We start from the raw sequence: 21,883 nt of genomic DNA on the forward strand, positions 1-21,883 counted from the left end.
CGATGCGTGGCTGCAGAGAGCGGGCAATCTCTCACTGCCTGTGATTAGCACAGTGCTGCGCCCACTCCCTGGCGGGCTCTGCCACGTGTTCCATGCGAACACACCTGAACTTATCCCTAGAAGCTAGTATACGTGTTCACGTGGAACATGTGCAGAGCCCGCCAGGAAGTGGGCGCAGCACTGTGCTAATCACAGGCAGCGAGACATTGCCCCAATGTGCGGCTGCAGAGATCAGGCAATGTCTCACTGCCTGTAATTAGCGCAGCGCTGCGCCCACTTCCTGGCGGGCTCTGCACATGTTCCATGCAAACACGCCTGAGCTCATCCCTAGAAGCTAGTATACGTGTTCGCGTGGAACATGTGCAGAGCCCGCCAGGAAGTGGGCGCAGCACTGTGCTAATCACAGGCAGTTAGACATTGCCCCGATGCGTGGCTGCAGAGATCGGGCAATCTCTCACTGCCTGTGATTAGCGCAGCGCTGCGCCCACTCCCTGGCGGGCTCTGCCACGTGTTCCATGTGAACACACCTGAACTCATCCCTACCAGCTTCTAATTTAAACCCAACATGCCGATTTCCATAGCTGCTGGATATGGAAATGTGTCATTTTATTCAAGCTGAATAATTTATCTGCGCCCATCCAAAACAGAGGGGGCAAGACCCGCTGATCTGGAGGTGCGGTTCCTACTTTTTTTTTTTTTCTAATCTGCTCTAGGTTTTTAACTGCTGACAATTCTGCCGGTGGCACATTTTTGTTGCAATGTTGGGGTCATGTCTAGTATTTATTCAGATAAACAAAAAGCAGAATTTAGATCATAAATTAAAAAAAAAAAAAAAAAAAAAAAAAAGCAACGCGATATCGCATAGAATGAACTTGTTTTGCATAAGGGTCATCTTCCCCGCTCTTGGAGTTACCTTTTACTCCTATTCTCCTTTTACAGAGGCCTCCAATGGGACACACACACCAAAATAAAAGCGTCTATTGATCACAGGACAGATGAAGGACAGCGAGGAGCGTTCTATACATTTAGGCTCTGCACAGGTGATCAGTGAGCCATAGAAAGGGGTCTTGCTTAATTAAAAAAAAATCTTATTAGCTTTCCCTAACTACACACCGGTCAGACTAGCTTAGAAACCCAATCCTCCGCCTGAGCTGAATAGTCTGGATTCCCTAATGGCAAAACTTCAATCCCTACAGCAATCCTCCATTCAGCTGGGTTCACGCACACCACTTCCTGGGACTAATTGAGGCCTCATGACTTTAAAGAGGAAGTAAACCCTGATGGGTTTACTTCCTCTTTTTTTCCCTGCAAAGGTAAAGCATAATGGACTACTATGCATCGCATAGTAGCTCATTATGTGTCACTTACCTGACACAGGAGCCAGTGAAGTCGCCGCTGATCCCTGTAGTCCGCCGCGTCCATCTTGCTGGTGGCGTCTCGCAGCTCCGACCAATGACAGCGGCGCAACCGCGATGACGTCACTCCCGTGCATGCGCACGGGAGTCGCGCCTCGCAGCTCTGTTGCTGTCATACGGCGAAGCCGCGATGACGTCACTCCCGCGCATGCGCACGGGAGTCGACAAATTTGGCAAATCCATTCTTGGATTTGCCGCATTTAGTGCGCCTGCGCGCCGCTGACTACGGCGCATGCGCCGTAGACAGCGGTGCCCATTTTCGGGCAAATATCTCCTAAACCATATAGGTTTAGGAGATATTGCTTGGACCTACAGGTAAGCCTTAATCTAGGCTTACCTATAGGTCCAAGTTGTTTGGAAGGGTTTACTTCCCTTTTAAGCAAAAAAAATAAAAAAAAAAAATAAAAATAAAAACAATATGAGGTTTCTTGTCTCCATTTAAATACAAGCTCTGATAAGAGAGATAAAGAAAAAAAAAAAAAAAAAAAAAAACTGTCCATCTGCTTTCTCAAAGAAGCAACACATTACTGGGTAAGACCTACTAATTGTGCAATCTGCTTTACATATTTGGACTGGGTGCTTACCAGATTGTATACAAATTGAAGAGGATGTTCAGATGCGCCTTCCTATTACATAGTTATGGTAAGGCCTCATGCACACGGACGTTTTTACAGCCGCTTTTTTGAGCGTTTTTTGCAGCTTAAAAAGGCCTGTCCATGTTAGTCTATGGCTTCATGCCCACCTAGGCGTTTTTGAGCTGCAAATGGCATAGGCGTTTTTAAGCTGTAAAAAAAACCCAGGACCAGTGCGTTCCCTGGCGCGGAGCTAGAGCTGTAAAAACGCGAATCGCAGTAAAACGCGCAAAAACGCGCACAAACGCGCATAAACGCGCAACATATTTTCTTTGTTTTCTGAGTGCTATAGCCAAAAGATGTGTTTCTTTAAAAACGCTACTTAACGCTAAAAAACGCGCAAAAACGCGCAAAAACGCCAATGCAAAACGCGGTAAAAAATCGCGTTTTTAACGCTGATTTTTCCAAGTGTCGGAGCTAGCTTTGCAGCCAGTTTTTTAAAACGTCCGTGTGCATGAGCACTTAACTCTAAACATATATATAGCCCAGGGGCGGACTGACCATTGGGTCACTCGGCACTGCCCGAGGGCCCCATGCCAGTAGGGGGCCCCATCAGAGTTGCCAGCCTCAGTAAAACCAGGGACAGTATGTAAAAATGTGTGTTTTTTTTTTTTTTACATCTGTCTCTGAAATGTCCCTTACAGACATCCTTTTGGTCTAAGAGATTATAGCTGCCCCGCCTCTCCACTACCTTCTCAGCCAATAAAAACACGTCTGTATACTGTGTGATTGTATATGGTGTGATTGTATGTGTGTGTGTATATAGTGTGTGTGTGTGTGTGTGTATATATAGTGTGTGTGTGTGTGTGTGTGTGTGTGTGTGTGTGTGTGTGTGTGTGTGTGTATACTGTGTGGCCCCATAATCTGAATGCCTGGGGGCCCCATGAGTTGTCAGTCCGCCCCTGATATGGCCACTTAAATTGCTCAATTTAACACATTACCTGTGTATCCTGGTTCACAGGCACACTCATAGCCATCAATCTTATCAATGCATTTTCCAGAGTCACATGGGTTACTAGCGCAGTCGTCCAAATTGATCTCGCAGTTTGTCCCTTAAAAAAAAAAAAAGCCATTGGTCCGAGGACTCACAGGGGAAAAAAATGTTTATGTGAAAATTGTTATTGTAAAAATTTAAGCAAAAACTGCTGTACCCCAAAGCAACCACTTTTCAGTCTCCTGTAGATGTACATTTGAAGTGACTCTTTTGTGATTGTAAAAAGGTTGAGAAGGGATCCTCCATGCAAAGAAAACCCTTAGTACCTACCTGCCACGCACCAAATACTCTGCTGTTAAAGGAAAAAAAAACATGCTAAAAAATTTTCTGCATCATTTTCCGGGAGTGTCGGATACCCATTTCTCCCGATGTACTCTGCGGTTTTATCTGAAAGCTTCTACTTCACAGCACGGATGTAGAAACCTGCCAAAGAAAGCGCAGAGCACAGCGAGGGGGCAACAGGCACCCAACACTTCCACCAGGGAGGCTGAAGAATCCATCGGCGCAGGCAGCAGAACAGAAATTTTTGCTTTGCAGAGAGCCCTTTAAAAACTGTTACAGAGTCTCTTTGGGTTACTGAAAGCTCCTGCTGCGTTTGCATTCTATCGCTTAAAAAAATAAAATATACATATATGTAATATCTTATACTTTGACAAATGCTACTGATCTACACATAAAATACAATAACAGTTTTGCCCAAAGTTCAAGTCACTGTTTGGTGCATTTAAAGATTAGATCTCTTATTAGGTCTAGGGCTGCAACTAACGATTATTTTCATAAATCGATTAGTTGGCCGATTATTGTTTCGATTAATTGGTTAATAACAGTAAAAAAAAAAAAAAAAAAAAGTGGGCCAAATTGACGTTCATTTTCAACCACAGTGATAGGAATATTTGGAAATAGAATTCTTTCATTCAGCGAATGTACAAAGATTTTTCACCTGAATATTCTCAACTGAAAATTAAGGTGTGGCCGGCATAAGGCTCGGTACACACCTGTGCAGTTTTTGCTTTTGATCTGTTTTTGCAGTGCTTTTTGCTGTGCTTTTTGCTGTGCGTTTTGATTTTTGCACATGTGATTTTACTGCAATTTGCATTTTTTGCATTTTTTTTTTGGGCAGATTAAAAAACACAAATTGCTGCAAAAAACACATTACATTCTTTTCTGCAGCTTCTCCGTTGAAGTATATTGAACCAAAAAAAGCACAGTTTTGCGTTAAAAGTCCCTGAACCCTTTCCAAATATGCAGCGGCTGAAAAAAGCACAAATATGAACGTGTCCCATAGGAAACCATGTAAATGAACTGTAGTGCGTTTCTGCAAAAAGCACCAACAAACACAGACGTGAACCAGGCCTAAGACGTTTAGTAACATAATTGGGTTAAAAAGAGTAAAATTAGCCCTTTATAGTACAAAAAAAAAAAAAAAGCAGTTAATCACTACTGGAAGGGTTAATTTTTTTTACTGTAGAACAGTGAAAATAATATTTACAGTAGTGATTATATTTTTGTACTATAAAGGGCTAATTTTAGTTTTTTTTAACCCCATTATGTTACTGGCCGATTAAAGTGGTTGTAAACCCTTACAAACCACTCTGACCTACAGGTAAGCCTAGATTGAGGCTTACCTGTAGGTCCAAGAAATATCTCCTAAACCTATACGGTTTAGGAGATATTTACAAAAAAGACAGCCACCGCTGTCTACGGCGCATACGCCGTAGACAGCGGCGCGCAGGCGCACTGGGCAGGCCGCAGATCGCGGCGATATGCTGCTGCGAGTGTCGGCTCCGGTGCGCAATGCGCGGGAGTGACGTCATCGCTGCTCCGGCGAATCACAGCGCCGGAGCAGCAAGACCCGGAAGTCACTCCGGGATCCATGGCAGCGGTGGACATGAAGACGGAGAACCGCTTCGGGGGCTTCGTTCTCAGGTAAGTTATTCATAATGAGCCAATATGCTATGCTTACTAGCTCATTATGCCTTTACCTTGCAGGTTCCTTTTTTTTTTTATTTGATTTTTCAACTGCCTTTACTTCCTCTTTAATCGATTATGAAAATAGTAATCGATTCATTTCATAATCAATTAGTTGTTTCAGCCCTAATTAGGTTTTCACTGTGACACGAGACCTATCCTCACCCTTGCATGCATACACAGTCTTTATTATGCACTTTCACATGGTAATATCTGAATATATGCACAACACGCATGTGTCTCAGTTGTGCAGCTGTCAAGGTAGCTGAGAACAGATCTCCCCAGTGAGATCCCAGACAATCAGAACCCAAAAAGGGGGGAACAAGCCCTTCTGGGCTTCACCCAATAAAATAATATGTTTTTGGGTTAAGTTGTTTTTTTTTTTAAAGCCTTATTATCTATTAAATTGCACCTGTTACTATTGCTCTGTTTATAATATAATAAAAATGAACTTACCTGAGGTCCCCTTTGGGCACTGGCACGCGTAGCCGTTAACCTTATCGACGCATTCCCCTCCGTTCTGACAAGGCATGCTTTGGCACTCGTAAATGTCAGTGTCACACAGCCGCCCAGTAAACCCAGGGTTACACTGGCAGGTGAAAGTGGCAATGCCATCAGAGCAGGTACCATAGTGGCAGGGGTCTGGGAGGCAGTCATTTATGTCAGTGTCGCAGTGTGTCCCAGTAAAACCTGAAAATCAGAAGTATCATACATCAGACATGTATCGCTAGGTTTACTTACATTAAAGCTGGGTCACCAAGTGACAATAAACGTACAACTTGCTCTTAGATTTTTTTTTTTTAGGGTGTTATACACATCAGCGCAGACATTTAGCATCTATTATCTTGGAGCGCAACACCAGATATTGATTTTCTTTTCACTGTTAGTGGTTTGCTCCAACCATTATTCATTATTTAATTTTATTTTATTCACACGTGTAGCGCGGGAATACACTTTATACCTTCTAGATTTTTTTTTTTCTTTACTTTCAAACCCTTAAAGCGGGAGTCCGCCGGGACTCCGCGTTTTTTTTTTTTTTTTTTTAAAAGCCAGCAGCTACAAATACTGCAGCTGCTGACTTTTAAAATAGTGACACTTACCTGTCCAGCGCGCCCGCGATGTCGGCACCCGAAGCCGATCTCTAGATCGTCTGTCGGGTGCTGCCGCCGCCATCTTGGGTATGGGAATCAGGAAGTGGAGCCTTTCGGCTTCATTTCCCGGTTCCCTACTGCGCATGCGCGAGCCGCGCTGCGCAATAAGGACGGTCCCCGCTGCCTCTGGGATCTGTGCGTTTCCCAGCAGGCAGCGGGGCACTTGCGGAAAGGGGCGGGCACTTGCGGAAAGGGGCGTAATCTACGCCCCTTTCCACAGAGAGCTATCCCGGAAGTGGGTGCAGAATACCTGTACTGTACAGGTATCTGCACCCCCCCTCCCCCCTGAAAGGTGCCGAATGTGGCGCCGGAGGGGGGGGGAGGGTTCCGATGAGCGGAAGGTCCACTTTAGGGTGGACCTCCGCTTTAATTTCTTTCTAGTGCAGCAGGTATTCCCTGCCTTCTATATATTTACTCCTCAAGTCTGCCTAGCTGACTACTGAACTCTACAATCAAAAAAAAAAAGAAAAAAAATCACTTTTTTGGAAATGTAGAAACAAGGATCCTTTAAAACAAAGTAGCCAATATATATATACACACACACACACACACCATAGATACGTTTATCTATGACACTATACAAAAATATTCCTCCCCCCCCCCCCCCAGGGGGTTTTTGCAGTATAAACTGCAAAACTAGGATGTTTCCAAGTTTAATTTAATCTTAAAAACACATGGAAATTAAAAAGAGTTAGGGCTCATGGCACTCTTGTCAAATGCTGCATTTGCTATTAAAAGTCAATAGAAATTTGATGACCTGTATTTGATGTTTCATAGTTAGTAAGGTTGAATAAAGACACCAGTCCATCCAGTTCAACCTGTCTACAATTGTCCCTATCCCTGTACATTGCACACTCACATCAGTCCCTACCCTCAAGGAGCCCACAGTCCAAGGTCCCCATTCATATACTAGGGCCAATTTTTGGACAGAAGCCAATTAACCTACCTGCATGTCTTTGGAGTGTGGGAGGAAACCGGAGTATCCGGAGGAAACCCACGCAGGCACAGGGAGAACATGCAAACTCCAGGCAGGTAGTGTTGTGGTTGGGATTTGAACCAGCGACCCTTTTTACTGCTAGGTGAGAGTGCTAACCACTACACCACTGTGCTGCCCCCAAATGTGTGTGTCAGAAATGCACATTACGCAGGAAACCACCACCTATTGTCATGGGCCCCATTGCTTTGGTTGCATGTAAACAAGTAAAAAAATAAAAAAAAAATGGCTAATGCAGGTCATACATGGTCGAATTTCGAACTAATTTTCTCGTTTAAAATCAGAAAGTTTTTTATTTTTATTTTTTGGTGATCCGATGGCGCCACCATTGATTTTCGAAATTCGGCCGACCAAGCCTTCAAATTTCACCCCATGTCGCTACAGAAAATAATTTTCGTGGCCGGGAATCTTCTTTTCTCTCCGTAAATTTTCTTTTCTTATTACATTTCTCGCACGATTGATTGATTAGAATATTAGAATTGATTGATTAGAATATCGTTCATTTTTTTTTCCAAAAATTTCCAACATGTCCGATTCCTCAAATTTGATTTCCACACGAAAAAAATCGGCTGTTGCTGCAGCCCCCACTAATGGTGCGAAATTCATACGAAAATTCTTAGATACGATTTTCGAGAGAGAAAATTCTTTCGAAATTCGAACCGTGTATGGCCGGCATAATGCAGGCCATACATTGTCGAATTTCGAACAAATTTTCTTTTCAAAATCAGAAAGTTTTTTTTTTTTTTTTGGTGATCCGATGGCGCCACCATTGATTTTTGAAATTCGGCCGAACAAGCCTTCAAATTTCACCTCATGTTGCTACAGAAAAATATTTTCGTGGCCGGGAATCTTCTTTTCTCTCCGTAAATTTTCTTTTCTTATTACATTTCTCGCACGATTCTCCCATCATTTATTAGAATATCGTTTGTTTTTTCCCGAAAAATTTCCACCATGTCCGATTCCTCAAATTTGATTTCCGCACGAAAATTGTCTGTTGTCGCAGCCCCACTAATGGTGCGAAATGCATACGAAAAATTCTTAGATACGATTTTCGAAAGAGAAAATTCTTTCATAATTCGAACCGTGTATGGCGGCCAAAATCCATAAACATAACATTTGGATGTTGCTACCAGATACTTTAGAACGTTTTTCGCGCTCGCTCACAGTGGACAAGGTAAAAAGAGAGAGTGCCGCGAGTGGATATAGCAGCTTTCATAGCTCACTTGCTGGCATTCATATGAGCCTGATTAGAAGTTATTCAGCTGTGAGCGATCTCCAGCATGAGCTGCACAACAAAAGCGCCATTATCCTCCTTTCTCAGCTCATGTCATTGAAGCAGCTCCGCTTGCAGCCCCTGAAAGGCCCTTGCTGTTTTCTAAAGCTGCCCCAAACTTTTTCCCGCGTCTTTTTTTGTCTGTGCATGGAAAAGGCTCACAGCTCCAGGGAGAAAAAAAAAAAGGATGAGGCACAAAAGCAGAATAGAATAGGAGGCCTCTTTGCTGGCGACACCTTTGCCCCGCACTCCATTTGGAAAGCTGTCTGCTTTGGCTCCAATTGTGACACTAGAGACGGAGACATCTGCTGCAACAGATCCCTTTCCGAAAGTGCTACTTGGCTTATAATCTCCCGCCTATTACATGCTTTTCTGCAATCTGGCTGTTTAAGGTATTAAACTTAAAACCTCAAATAAAAAAAAAAAAAAAAGAAGACATGTCCTTGATGAAATGATTTATTAGCAGGCATGTACTGGCCATTGGGACTACAGGGAGTTTCCCGGTGGGCCGATGGCTCGGTGGGCCGGTTTCAATGACAGTAATTGAAAGTAATGGCTGCGCGGCTCGCCTTCAACTTCACGCAGTGATGTGAGAAAGATGAGAAAAAAATACAGAGGAGAATAAGTGAAAAAGAGGTTACTGAGGACTCCTTATGTTATGCTACTTATGTTTTTTTGCACAATTACGTATAGATTTATATACTGTTTTTGTGCGTGTTTGCAAAATTAAAGTGGGCCGGTCGGGATGAAGTCCAGGGACAAATTTTTGTCCCAGTCCAGCCCTGTTTATTAGGTGCCGATTTACAGTATATTGGCATTCATGTTTGTCTTGGCCCACAGAGGACATGGCAATCTTTATCATCACTATATATTGGGGGGACAGAAAGTGGATTAAACCATTGTCTGTTTTAAGTTAGGGAGATGCGCGCGCACACACACACACACACACACACACACACACACACACACACACTCTGAAGGTAAGGGATGTGCCTTTTTTTTTTTTTTTTTTTTTTTTTTTTTTTTAGATCGTCATCACCAGAGCAGGAGTCCCCATTGCTAGATTTTCCTTCCATTCCTGTTCAGGTGACCATTAAAATTCTCATTTCCTGTTCAGGTGACAACGGTGAGAGTAAAACCTCACATTGGTGACACAGACAGTAACAAAAACAAATAGATCTCATCTTTCCCTTAAACACCTTAACCAAAACTAAAAAAAAAAAAAAAGCACAAAAGGTTTTAGCTTTAGACTTTAACTTTAAAAGAAACATACACCAAGTATGTATGTAGCCGGCATCACTAACTTTTCATAGTTGCTTGGCTGTCATGCTGATCCAAATACCCAAGTACCCTCTAAGCTGCTGACCTGGAGTACTTAAAGTGGTTGTAAACCCTCCCCTACAACTTTGTCCCATGTGAATCAGCATAAAAAAAATCCCAAATGAACACTGCTTGTAGATATCTCCTTACTTGCTTAGTATTGTTGTAATCCTTGTTGTTCTGTAGAATGAAGTCACTGAGCATGCCCGGATCTCCCCTGATTTACGGCACACTCTCTATGTCTTATCTATCTGTTATCAGGACTTCCTACGGCACAGCACTGAACTCCCAGGAGGCTGCTAATCAAAGCTTCATTCTACACACCATGTGACCTCACCTACAGTGTAAAGTAGGGCACGGGACAGCAGTACTGCAGTCTTAGCTGAAGCTGATAGGATTCATACAGGTAAACACTAGATAATCAGCACAAGTAAATACTATGAAATAAACAAGTCAGCTATGAACAGGGAAGCAGGGTTGCCATAGAAACATTGGATTGAGAAGGAGGCTTGGTTAACAGTACAGGAAGTGCTCAATGTAAGGGCGGAAATGCACTCCACTGTGGACTCAGAAAACAATACTTAAGATGGCGCTGCCTGACCCCCTGGAAACAAGTTTTTTAAAGTTTCTTTAAACAGTAAGTAATATGCGATTTGGGCTGGATTACAGTGGCTCTAGTCTGACAATTACTTATTATAATGGACTAAATGAAAAGAAGCATCAGAGTGGGAGAGTTTACTTCCTCTTTAAGGAAAATCATTCCTCCCTTTGCTAGTTGCATGCTTGTTTCTGGTCAGAGACACAGTACAACAAATGCATTTCTTTTAAATCTGGGCTAGTTAAACCTTTGGGTATGATTGAGGGCAGAAAGCCATAGAAACACTGGAGAACATACAAACTCCATGCAGACTGCTCAAAGATGGGACCCATAGCTCAAAATGCATATTGGTAATCACCAAGTCATCATAGTTAAGCCTAATACACAAGGTCAGAATTCCGGGGCGACATCAGCCGGTTCAATAAAAAAAAAGTGTGTATGTCAGCTGGGTTTGGCTGGCTTCTGTTGGGTGAGCATGCTGCAAAAGCAACAGTCAACCGGCTCCCAATCAGTGCTCTCAGCCAATGGCTAAGAGCATTGACCAGATTGTTCTGGCGGGAAGGGGCTCCCCGTGTCAGAACACAATAGCTCAGCAGCGGGATCTCTATACCAACATCGGTGGCTCTGACCTGAGCTGTCGGTTTTTATTTTTTTTGGTTCAACCAGCTGGGCTCAATGTAAAAAAAAATGATAGTGTGTACTAGGCTTAAGACAGACCTGTCCTTTTAAAAAAAATAAAAAATAAAAAAAATGCCACACGCAGACCACTAGATTTAATGGCAGCTGCAAAACAGCTGTGTTACCTTCAGCACACTTGCAGGTGTAGGCGTTTGGCCCATCCAAACACTTGGCTCCATTCTTGCATGGTGTACTGGCACATTCATCTATATCGTATTGACACTGGGGCCCATTGAAACCTATGGGATGGAAAAAAAAAAAAAAAAAGTACATTGATGCAACCTTCCGTGCAATATAGCTAAAACAGCTAAAAGCTACAACATACATAACTTAACATAACATATTTGGTACATTTTTCTGGCCTCCTAGCCCATTTTAAAGTCCTTTTCCTAGAGGAGAAAATCTGGTTTTCAAATTATACATAACTGGAGGTGACATTTGTTAGGACAAAAATTTTGTATAAAAATTCTATTTGTAATTAGTTATTTTTGGGATCATTGAGAACGATTAGTCCAGAAGGTGAATCAAAAACAAGGCCAGAATGAAGACTTCCTCGTTTGAACACCTTCTTTTTTTTTTTGTATCATACCACATCACAGTTTGTAAGCCGTTAAACTGCCTCCTGGCCTGGGGTCCGTCTCTCAATAAAAGCTTTGCATCCAAAATCCTACTCTGAATGCTCTCAATGGCTTTTCTGGGATTTCAGCTTTGCTGATCCCCCTCAGACCAGACAGGGCAAAGTGTGCTCTTTATTCAGACATTTTGAAACTTGCTGTGCGTTACCACGGTGATGACCACACAAGGAAATGATAGGTATAAACATCTGACCGCGCATTCTCAACATCTTATTTAAATCCTCAGTGAAGCATTATCCCCTTCCAAAGATTAGCTGGTTATAACCTTTCCAAACCAGCAGCAGTTTTGTTCAGGAAAATCCACAGGAAACGGAATGCCGCCCCCCCCCCCCCCCCAACGGCAGACCAGTGCCATCTTTCAAGCTGCTGACCTGAACCAACAATGAGTAGTCAGGAGCAATTTTACTCACAGGGAACCAGTGAGGTCAGCATCAAATATGTATTTATGTGTAATATATGTACGATCTAATTTAACCACTTCAATACCGGGCACTTAAACACCTTCCTGCCCAGACCAATTTTGAGCTTTCAGCGCTGTCGCACTTTGAATGACAATTGCGCGGTCATGCTACACTGTACCCAAATGACATTTTTATCATTTTTTCCCCACAAATAGAGCTTTCTTTTGGTGGTATTTTATCACCTCTACAGTTTTTATTTTTTGCTAAACAAATAAAAAAAGAATGAAAATTTTGAAAAAAAATAATGTTTTGTTTCAGTTTCAAAACTTTGTAAATAAGTACGTTTTCTCCTTCACTGATGGGCACTGATGGGGCTGCACTGACGGGCACTGATAAGGTGGCACCAATGAATTGGCACTGATGAGGTGGCATTGATGGGCACTAATGGGCACGGATAGGTGGCACTGATGGGCGACACGGATTGGCATGGATAGGCGGCACGGATGGGCACTGATAGGCGGCACGGATGGGCACTGATAGGCGGCACGGATGGGCACTGATAGGCGGCACGGATGGGCACTGATAGGCGGCACGGATGGGCACTGATAGGCGGCACGGATGGGCACTGATAGGCGGCACGGATGGGCACTGATAGGCGGCACGGATGGGCACTGATAGGCGGCACGGATGGGCACTGATAGGCGGCACGGATGGGCACTGATAGGCGGCACGGATGGGCACTGATAGGCGGCACGGATGGGCACTGATAGGCGGCACGGATGGGCACTGATAGGCGGCACGGATGGGCACTGATAGGCGGCACGGATGGGCACTATTGTATTGTTTTGTACTGATGGATGCCAATCAGTGCCAAACAATAATGCATGCCAATCAGTGATGCCCATTGTGGGCACTGATTGGCATCCATTGTGGGCACTGACTGGCATCCCTGGTGGTCTAGGGTGGCATACTTGGTGCTGGGCATCCCCGGTGGTACAGAGTGGGCATCCTCGGGGGGGGGAGCTGCGCCGATAATAGATCAGCTCAGACCCCCTCCCCCCTGTCAGAGGAGCAGCCCAATCGGCTCTCCTCTGCTCGTGTCTGACAGACGCAAGTGAGGAAAAGCCGATCAACGGCTCTTCCCATTTACACTGTGATCAGCCATGATTGGACACGGCTGATCACCTGGTAAAGAGTCTCCGTCAGAGACTCTTTACCGAGATCGTAGTTGCGGGGTGTCAGACTGACGATCGCCACGATGCGTGCCCCCGTCATATGACGCCCAGTCAGGATTTTGAAACCACTTTGCAACCATCATTCGCCTATAGGGCGGGCGGCAAGTGGTTAAAAAAATCCAAATAGCAGTTTTTAACTGCACCGGTTGGTTCAATCAAAGAAAACCTGGGATGGGACTTCTACATACATCAAATGTATTGCATAGAATCCTTTGCTTGAATAATACAAAGGACATGGCACTGTAAATAGCAGATGTTAAAAATAAGTGCGTTTCTCTTATTAAAGCGGATGTTTCATAAAAAGCATACACTCTAATGCCCCGTCCGCACGGTCAGATTATCTGAAGGAAAATATTCGATGGCAGCTTTTTGTCGGAAATTCCGACCGTGCGTAGGCTCCATCGGAATTTCCGTCGCACAAAATTTGAGATCTGGTTCTCAAATTTTTTTCCACAACAAAACCCGTCGTCGGAAATTCCGATCGTGTGTACACAATTCCGACACACACAAAGTTCCTTGCATGCTCGGAATCAAGCAGAAGAGCCGCACCGGCTATTGAACTTCATTTTTCTCGGCTCGTTGTACGTGTTGTACGTCACCGCGTTCTTGACGTTCGGAATTTCAGACCAACTTTGTGTGACTGTGTGTATGCAAGACAAGTTTGAGCCAACATTCGTTGGGAAAAAGTTGGAATGTCCAATTGTGTGTATGGGGCATAACAGTATAAAATGATATTGATAAATAAGCCCACTCAGATTTCTAGAACATGGCTTTGTGTATCTTCCGATGCCAACCCCAGACAATCCATTGGCCTGGGACACAAAAGCTGAATCCTCCAAGTCATACGACTTCAGAATCATTCTAGTGTTGCGTTAAATAGAAAATGTACTATGGAGGTACAAGATGTCCTACTTGTCGACCCAATGGCGTAACTAGAACCTTCAGGGCCCCGATGCAAGAAACCATGAAGGGCCCCCCTGAACCCCAGCCAGGGCCCTTCCCTCCGAGTCCGGCGGTGGATCTCCAGGGCATGGTAACAGGTATGACCTTTGTGAGCCCTGTAGTTCCACCACTGGCATCAGTAGTTTTTTTTTTATTATTTTTAGGTGCCCCATCTGGCTGGGGAGAACAGACATCGGACTGAGTGGCAATGCATGGAGCAGGAGAGGGGTACTCTGAGGAACCGGCCAAGGACACAGGTCATGCGGGGAATGCACAACTAAAGAGCAGCCAGTGCGATAGTCGAGCATGGAGCTCTGCTAGTCACCCTCCACCCACCCGAGAGCATGGTGCACTGGTACCCCTAGCTGCTTATGCTGCTGGCCATATGTAGAGGGGGCTGCATGGGCCCCCTGCAGCACAGGGCCCAGTTGCGGTCGCGACTGCTGCACCCCCTATAGTTACGCCCCTGTGTCGACCTCATCGCATAATTGTCTCAGTACAGGTTTCTCTTAAATTCTCATGAGATATCATAAGCATCAAGAAGCAAGATTCAGGCTGGGTTTACACTAAAACATGGATACGGCTGACAACAGGGGGTCCGGTGCATCCCTGTTCTCCATTTCGGGGACGAATCGAATCCCAAATTTTTTCCTGAATTCAGACCTGAAAACGGAGCCAAAGAGGCACAGGGCACCTGTGCAATCCCCTCCGCAGCCGCCCCGGAGATGTGTGAACTGGCTCCCTAGAGAGCCAGTCACAAACTCCCGCCATGCGAATTGAATGTGGGGAAAACCTGCATCCAATTCGCACCAGTGTGAACCCCAGCCTAAACCAAGAAGTAATATTTTCCTCTGCAGCCTGACAGCACTCAAATGTGTCAGTTCCAGAATACACTTTACACAGGGAATGCAGATAACATGAGGCAGTTTAGAGTAATAATAATGCAATTGATTTCATGCCAGCCGGCAGAAAATCTTCCTAATCAAGCGTTAGCAAGACAAAGGCTTGGGAGAGGGAGAAAAAGATGAAAAGTGAGATTCTTCTATTGAGAACTGGTAAAAAAAAAACTGCCCAGGGCTGAAGATTAACCGCAACCTTGCAAAGCAAAGCCGCGTTATTGATCTCTTCTCTCACCTGTAGGGCATTCACAGTGAAACTCGTTGATTTTATCGATGCATTTGCCATTGTGTAGGCAGGGGTTGCTGGAGCATTCATCTGTATTGATTTCACAGTATGTGCCTTCATAGCCTGAAAATCAGAAGACATTAAAGATTGAGTACTAAAACACAGGACGCATTACTACATAGTTGAAGCTTCTGATCATTTATTACATAATGCTTTTACCTGGCATACAGATACATTGGAATTCACCAATCTGGTCAAGGCACGTAGCATCATTCTGGCAAGGGTTCGAAAGACATTCATTGACATCAATTTCACACCGAGGCCCAGAGTAGCCTGGCAGACAGTTGCATTGGAAAGAACCCTGAGTGTTGATACATTTTCCTGCATGTTCACATGGATTGGCACCTGAACAATAAAAAAGGGACATTATTAATATTCTGCTGCTTTAGTAAACAGGACAAAAAGACAACCACGTTGACCAGAACTTGATTTGATTTCAGATTTGAAGCCTATGCCTTACCTAGCGAGCACTCATCCACATCGTGATTACAGGCTGGACCGCTGTAGCCAGATGGGCAAGTGCAAATAGCTTTGCCATTGACAGGGTTGGTATCACAGTTGGAGCCTTCATTACATGGGTTGCTGATACAAGCATCTTCAAGGTGACAGAGAAGACCTAAAGAGAGGGGGGACATTCATTTTTAGATGCAATATTGAGCTAGTTACTGCCCTTTGGATCAGAGCTTACATTGAACCAGAAGACACATGTGTAATGTAGAATCATTTTTGCCGATAAAGTAACCATCATTCAGCAATTACAATAGTAGTAAATGCTAAATTTTGGTAAGAAGTTTTTGCAGGTTGGCTACTCAACCTGGCCAGTGTATGGGTCAACCCCATGTATTTGTACTACATACTGGGCCTCCACACGCTGGTCTACCTTTGGTGTGTGTGTGTGCAGTGACTTCATTTTCATAAAATTGGTGACTGGTACACACCAACAGTTTTTTTTTTTTCCATTCAACCCAGCAGGCCGACCGACAAAAAAAAAAATCTGAAGAGCTTCGGAGGAGCTGCTGTACTAAATATCCAATGTTAGCACAGCTATCTCCCCCGCTGAGATATTTGTTCTGATAGGGGGACAGGCCCCCCACCAGTCATTGGCTGAGAGTGCTGATCGGGTGCCGATCAGCAGACCTTTTTGGGTGATGCGGCTGTTTGGCGGACTGGCTGCCATACACATGGGCCAAATGTAGGGTGCTTTCCATTGAGCCCGTCGATGCCGCCCGACATTTTGGCCCATGTGTACAGTCCATTAGGCAAAATTTGAGCACCTTTATGAAAAACATTTCATTAAGCTGCTAGTCATACATTGTTGATTGAATTTCCTTAATGCCAGAAGCCACAAAGTCGATATTGCTACACAGTAAAAAAAAAAAAAAAAAACGTATATCTGAGAAACTCCATTTGCCAGTGTAAAGGCAAAGACCTAGAAATGACAAAGACCATCCCTTATATTTCCGTTCTTATTGATCAAAAAGCAGCAACCATCGTTTAAAGTGGAAGTAAACCCATCGATCTAACAGTTTGAAAAAACAGTTACATTCCCGGCATGCCGGAAATGTTAACTGTCACATCGGTTGTGCTCTCAACCAAACTGTCAAACCATCCAATGGCTGGTGTCACAACTGATCACATGTGCAGCTTCATGGCAGTTAAATATTAAAGGGAGGCCAAGATGGCAGCTTCCTTGGCTGAAAACGATAGGAGGGTTTACTTCCACTTTAATTAGAATGGCCCTAAAAAAACAATTTATCTCATCAAACAGAGAGTTTGGTTAAGACAAGCCAACACACGAAAACAAAATAATAAATGTAATAATGAAGTTCTAGGCCTCTGGCATGATGCATGAAAACTCGTTCTCACCTGTGCGTCCATGTGGACACTCGCAGTAGAAAGATGCAACTCTATCATGACAGGTTGCTCCACTGTTGCAAGCAGCATTGGCGCAGTCATCAATATTTTCGCTGCAATCCTCTCCCGTCCAGCCGTTGACACAAACGCAGTTATAAGTACCATGGGTGTTGTGGCATGTACCGCCATTCTGGCAAGCATTTGGCATCAACTGACATTCATCGACATCTTCAGTGCAGTATTGGCCTACGAGGAAAGATGATAAAAAATTGCTTTACTACCATTTAAGGAATGTAGGTGTGCATTTGATTTTTCACTTGGAACATCTCACTTTTACAGGGGCCTGTTATGAGAGCATTTGTGATTAATGGCCTTCAAAAAAAAAGGGGCATATCAAATGGGGCTTGCCATTAAAATTATCTGTTCAAAGAAGAAGGAAAATGCTTAATGATGTTATTTACCAGCTGCAATGAATTTCCCGCCCGGAAAAACTCATAAATGTAAAAGTAAAATGTTGTTACTAAAACCAAGTGTTCCAGCTTACTTTGCTCATGGGTTACAGTTTATAGACGACAAGGCCTCAATGGCAGTCACATCTATGTAGTTTTTGTTGCGGCACAATTCCCTGGCAGGTTAGGACAAGTTCAAAACACTTCATAAGTTAAAAGGCAGTCGGATACTTTTTTCCTAAAGACAACAGAGTTGCATGATGCTATGCATGAATACTTGGAATCTCACTACACCAACTTGTGTTTGATATGCCTGACTGAAGACCAAAACGATCACCCAGCCGAGTTATGGGGAAAAAATAAAATTAAAACCATTATTGACAGGATAAAAAAGTAGTTGAGCTTAGATGTTCCTTTTATGTGACTTACCAGTCCACTCAGGGGGACACTGGCAGTTATAGGTGTTCACGCCATCCACACAGGTGCCTCCATTCTTGCAGTTGTGTCCAGGACAATCGTCGATGTTCTCCTCACAGTTCTGACCTGCAAATCCTATCAAAACATAAAATCATAGTCATTTTTTTTTAATTTGTACTAGAAGTCACAATATGGATTAAAAATGCAATTGGCAAGAAAGTAATTTTTGCGAGATACAATAGGTGTTTATATGCAGTTTGGAATGGACAACTTGTAGGGCTGGACTGGAACAGAAATTTGGCCCTGGACTTCATCCAGACCGGCCCACTTACATTTTGAGTGTCCCATCAGCAGCCCCCTTACATCAGAGTGTCCCATCAGCAGCCCCCTTACAACAGAGTGTCCCATCAGCAGCCCCCTTACAACAGAGTGTCCCATCAGCAGCCCCCTTACAACAGAGTGTCCCATCAGCAGCCCCCTTACAACAGAGAGTGTCCCATCAGCAGCCCCCTTACAACAGAGAGTGTCCCATCAGCAGCCCCCTTACAACAGAGAGTGTCCCATCAGCAGCCCCCTTACAACAGAGAGTGTCCCATCAGCAGCCCCCTTACAACAGAGAGTGTCCCATCAGCAGCCCCCTTACAACAGAGAGTGTCCCATCAGCAGCCCCCTTACAACAGAGAGTGTCCCATCAGCAGCCCCCTTACAACAGAGAGTGTCCCATCAGCAGCCCCCTTACAACAGAGAGTGTCCCATCAGCAGCCCCCTTACAACAGAGTGTCCCATCAGCAGCCCCCTTACAACAGAGTGTCCCATCAGCAGCCCCCTTACAACAGAGTGTCCCATCAGCAGCCCCCTTACAACAGAGTGTCCCATCAGCAGCCCCCTTACAACAGAGTGTCCCATCAGCAGCCCCCTTACAACAGTGTCCCATCAGCAGCCCCCTTACAACAGTGTCCCATCAGCAGCCCCCTTACAACAGTGTCCCATCAGCAGCCCCCTTACAACAGTGTCCCATCAGCAGCCCCTTTACAACAGTGTCCCATCAGCAGCCCCTTTACATCAGAGTGGCCCATCAGCAGACCCCTTACATCAGAGTGGCCCACTGAGCCATCGGCACACTGGGAAACTCCCAGTAGTCCCGATGACCAGTACATGCCTGACAGCTTGGCTTCACCCTCTCTATGCTGTGGGGGGCAAGCTGGTGGAACCCAACGAAGGAAGGAAGGAAGGTCTCTTGGGGCAGACAGAAGCCAAGTTTTTGCTCAATGATTTAGAACTGGTGTGTTTAGAAGGTGAACAGTTCAAATTTGGCAGTGGTTTCTGTAAACATCGGAGAAAGAAAGGTTACTTTATATGATGGAGGGAAAGGGCAGGAACAATAGTTAATCCTTCAAAATAGCCGCATTAAGTGGACAGCTGCATTATCAAACTTCTTTATTGCCCAACCACTTTGGCTCCTGTTGAGATTAAATTACAACAGAAACACTATTTTGTTACTCCGGGTTCAGACTGTAACCACAGGTAGAATTCAGGGCTGTGTACATATGACACAAGGAGTTGATTCTTTTTTGTTTACAGCAAACACACGAGGCAAACCGTTTATACTGAGCAATTACACTGCTTGCCCTCGGCAATAGTCACAATATAAGTGGAAGAGTGTGCTGGATCACCCGCTGAGCCTGCAATCAGATAAAGCCATTTAGCTGCAATCGCAGGGAGAGGCCCCGTAATATAACTGCAATGACGATGGTTGTAAAAGTGACTTGTGATAGCCGCCTTCAGTCACTACCGCCGGGCTGATTATGGAAATCTTGTCCACAAGACCAACATGTGGCGGGTTACTGATTAAACGCGCTACTACTGCGGGACGGCGGCACTTATGAAGAGCGTGGTCTGGAAGAAAATCAAGGCCTGACTTCCCATAGCTTATTGCTTCTCCCTGAATGCAGCACAACACTTGGACTGTTGAGATAAAAGACAGTCAATTACTTTACTAAAACTGGAGTGTGCAAAATCTGGTGCAGCTCTGCATAGAAACCAATCAGCCTCCAGGTTTTCTTGTCAAAATCTTAATTGAACAAGCTGAAGTTAGAAGCCGATTGGCTACCATGCATGGTTGCATCAGATTTTGCACTCGCCAGTTTTAGCAAATCATCCCCTATGTAATGCCGTCTATGGTCAGTATTGGTGTCTATGGTCAGTATTGGCGTCTATGGTCAGTATTGGCGTCTATGGTCAGTATTGGCGTCTATGGTCAGTATTGGCGTCTATGGTCAGTATTGGCGTCTATGGTCAGTATTGGCGTCTATGGTCAGTAATGGCGTCTATGGTCAGTAATGGCGTCTATGGTCAGTAATGGCGTCTATGGTCAGTAATGGCGTCTATGGTCAGTAATGGCGTCTATGGTCAGTAATGGCGTCTATGGTCAGTAATGGCGTCTATGGTCAGTAATGGCGTCTATGGTCAGTAATGGCGTCTATGGTCAGTAATGGCGTCTATGGTCAGTAATGGCGTCTACCTTGAGGTGATCACACACTATCCCTCTCCATCCCTCCCATAACCACTTCCGGTGACAATCCCCCCCAATTTTGACAGTCTCTGCTAACTTCCTGTTGTGTCTCTGGGAGATAAGTTGACATGAAATCTCCCCAGTAGAGCACAGACAGCAGCAAAAAGCCAAAACAAAAAACGTGGGTTTGACCTGTTCTAAAAACTAAAAAAAAAAAAAAGCCGTGTTTAAGTCATATTTTACAGTGCATCCAGCCCCCTAAAAATGTAATATAATCGCACCTTACCAGCTCTTGTGTTGGATGCATTTGTTTAAGGCTTTTATAAGTGTATTTATATTTGGCAATCCTGAAATTAACACACTTCTTTTCTCTGGGTGGCTACGCTCACTCCACTGTAGCTATGGAGGAGCCATGGTTTTCACCCCATGCTGCTCTCCCGATTTGAACTACAAAAACACATCTTCCTCTCTTCATGCCTATTGCCTTGGGGGTGGGGGGAACTTGTGGTTTACAGCAGATATTTTGGAATAAAGATAGAATTGCGATTTTAGATCAGACATTGCATCTGTGCCAAGATCAGAACGTAATTTATGTACTGGATGAAAATGTTATTAAAAGCTGAGTTCCAACCAAAAGTGGAAGTTCCACTTTAAGTGACCTCCTGAAATGCCACTTTTTTTCACAGGTACCCAGCTCCCACTTCCTCTCCTGGGGCCGCAAGGAAGTTCACCTCTCCCCTCTCCTGGCGCCGCAAAGAAGTTCACTTCCCCCCCCCCCCCCCGCTGCAATCTGCTGAAGCCACAGTCGGGTGCCCACACTTGTAATGCTGGCACTGCAGAGAAGAGGGGGGAGAGAAGTGAGGCTTCGGATGGCCGCATTGATGGACTATGGGACAGGTGAGCGTGTTTATTAAAAGTCAGCAGCTACACTTGACTTTTAAATAGGTGGAACTTCGCTTTAAAGTGGTTCTAAAAGGCAGAAGTTTTTTTTGTTTTGTTTTTTTATCTTTTTGCAGTCTGTGTATTAAGATACAGCCTCCCTTAGCCCTCCTTATACTTACCTGAGCCCAGGGGCGGACTGACCATTTGGCCACTCGGGTACTGCCCGAGGGCCCCATGCCACTAGGGGGCCCTATCAGAGTTGCCAGCCTCAGTAAAACCAGGGACCAGTATGTAAAAATCTGTGTTTTTTTTTTTTTTTTACATCTGTCTCTGAAATGTCCCTTACCG

At 44.5% G+C, this 21,883-nt stretch overlaps 1 protein-coding gene across 1 annotated transcript in view; it reads right to left on the minus strand.

Annotated features, from left to right (window-relative positions):
* Positions 1–18,276, minus strand: part of NOTCH1 (notch receptor 1) — a gene marked incomplete at its 5' end in the record, with an annotated part of 48,766 nt that extends 30,490 nt beyond the window's left edge. The window contains 8 exon segments of the mRNA XM_077468257.1: positions 2,989–3,099; positions 5,466–5,699; positions 11,149–11,262; positions 15,371–15,484; positions 15,581–15,766; positions 15,882–16,037; positions 17,288–17,521; positions 18,154–18,276. Of these exon segments, the coding sequence (XP_077324383.1) occupies positions 2,989–3,099; positions 5,466–5,699; positions 11,149–11,262; positions 15,371–15,484; positions 15,581–15,766; positions 15,882–16,037; positions 17,288–17,521; positions 18,154–18,276 (1,272 nt within the window).
* Positions 18,277–21,883: the final 3,607 nt, after the last annotated feature.

This window comes from Lithobates pipiens, unplaced genomic scaffold, assembly GCF_037356315.1.
Source record: "Lithobates pipiens isolate NorthernLeopardFrog02 unplaced genomic scaffold, aLitPip1_a1.2 Scaffold_11, whole genome shotgun sequence".
Lineage (NCBI taxonomy): Eukaryota > Metazoa > Chordata > Amphibia > Anura > Ranidae > Lithobates > Lithobates pipiens.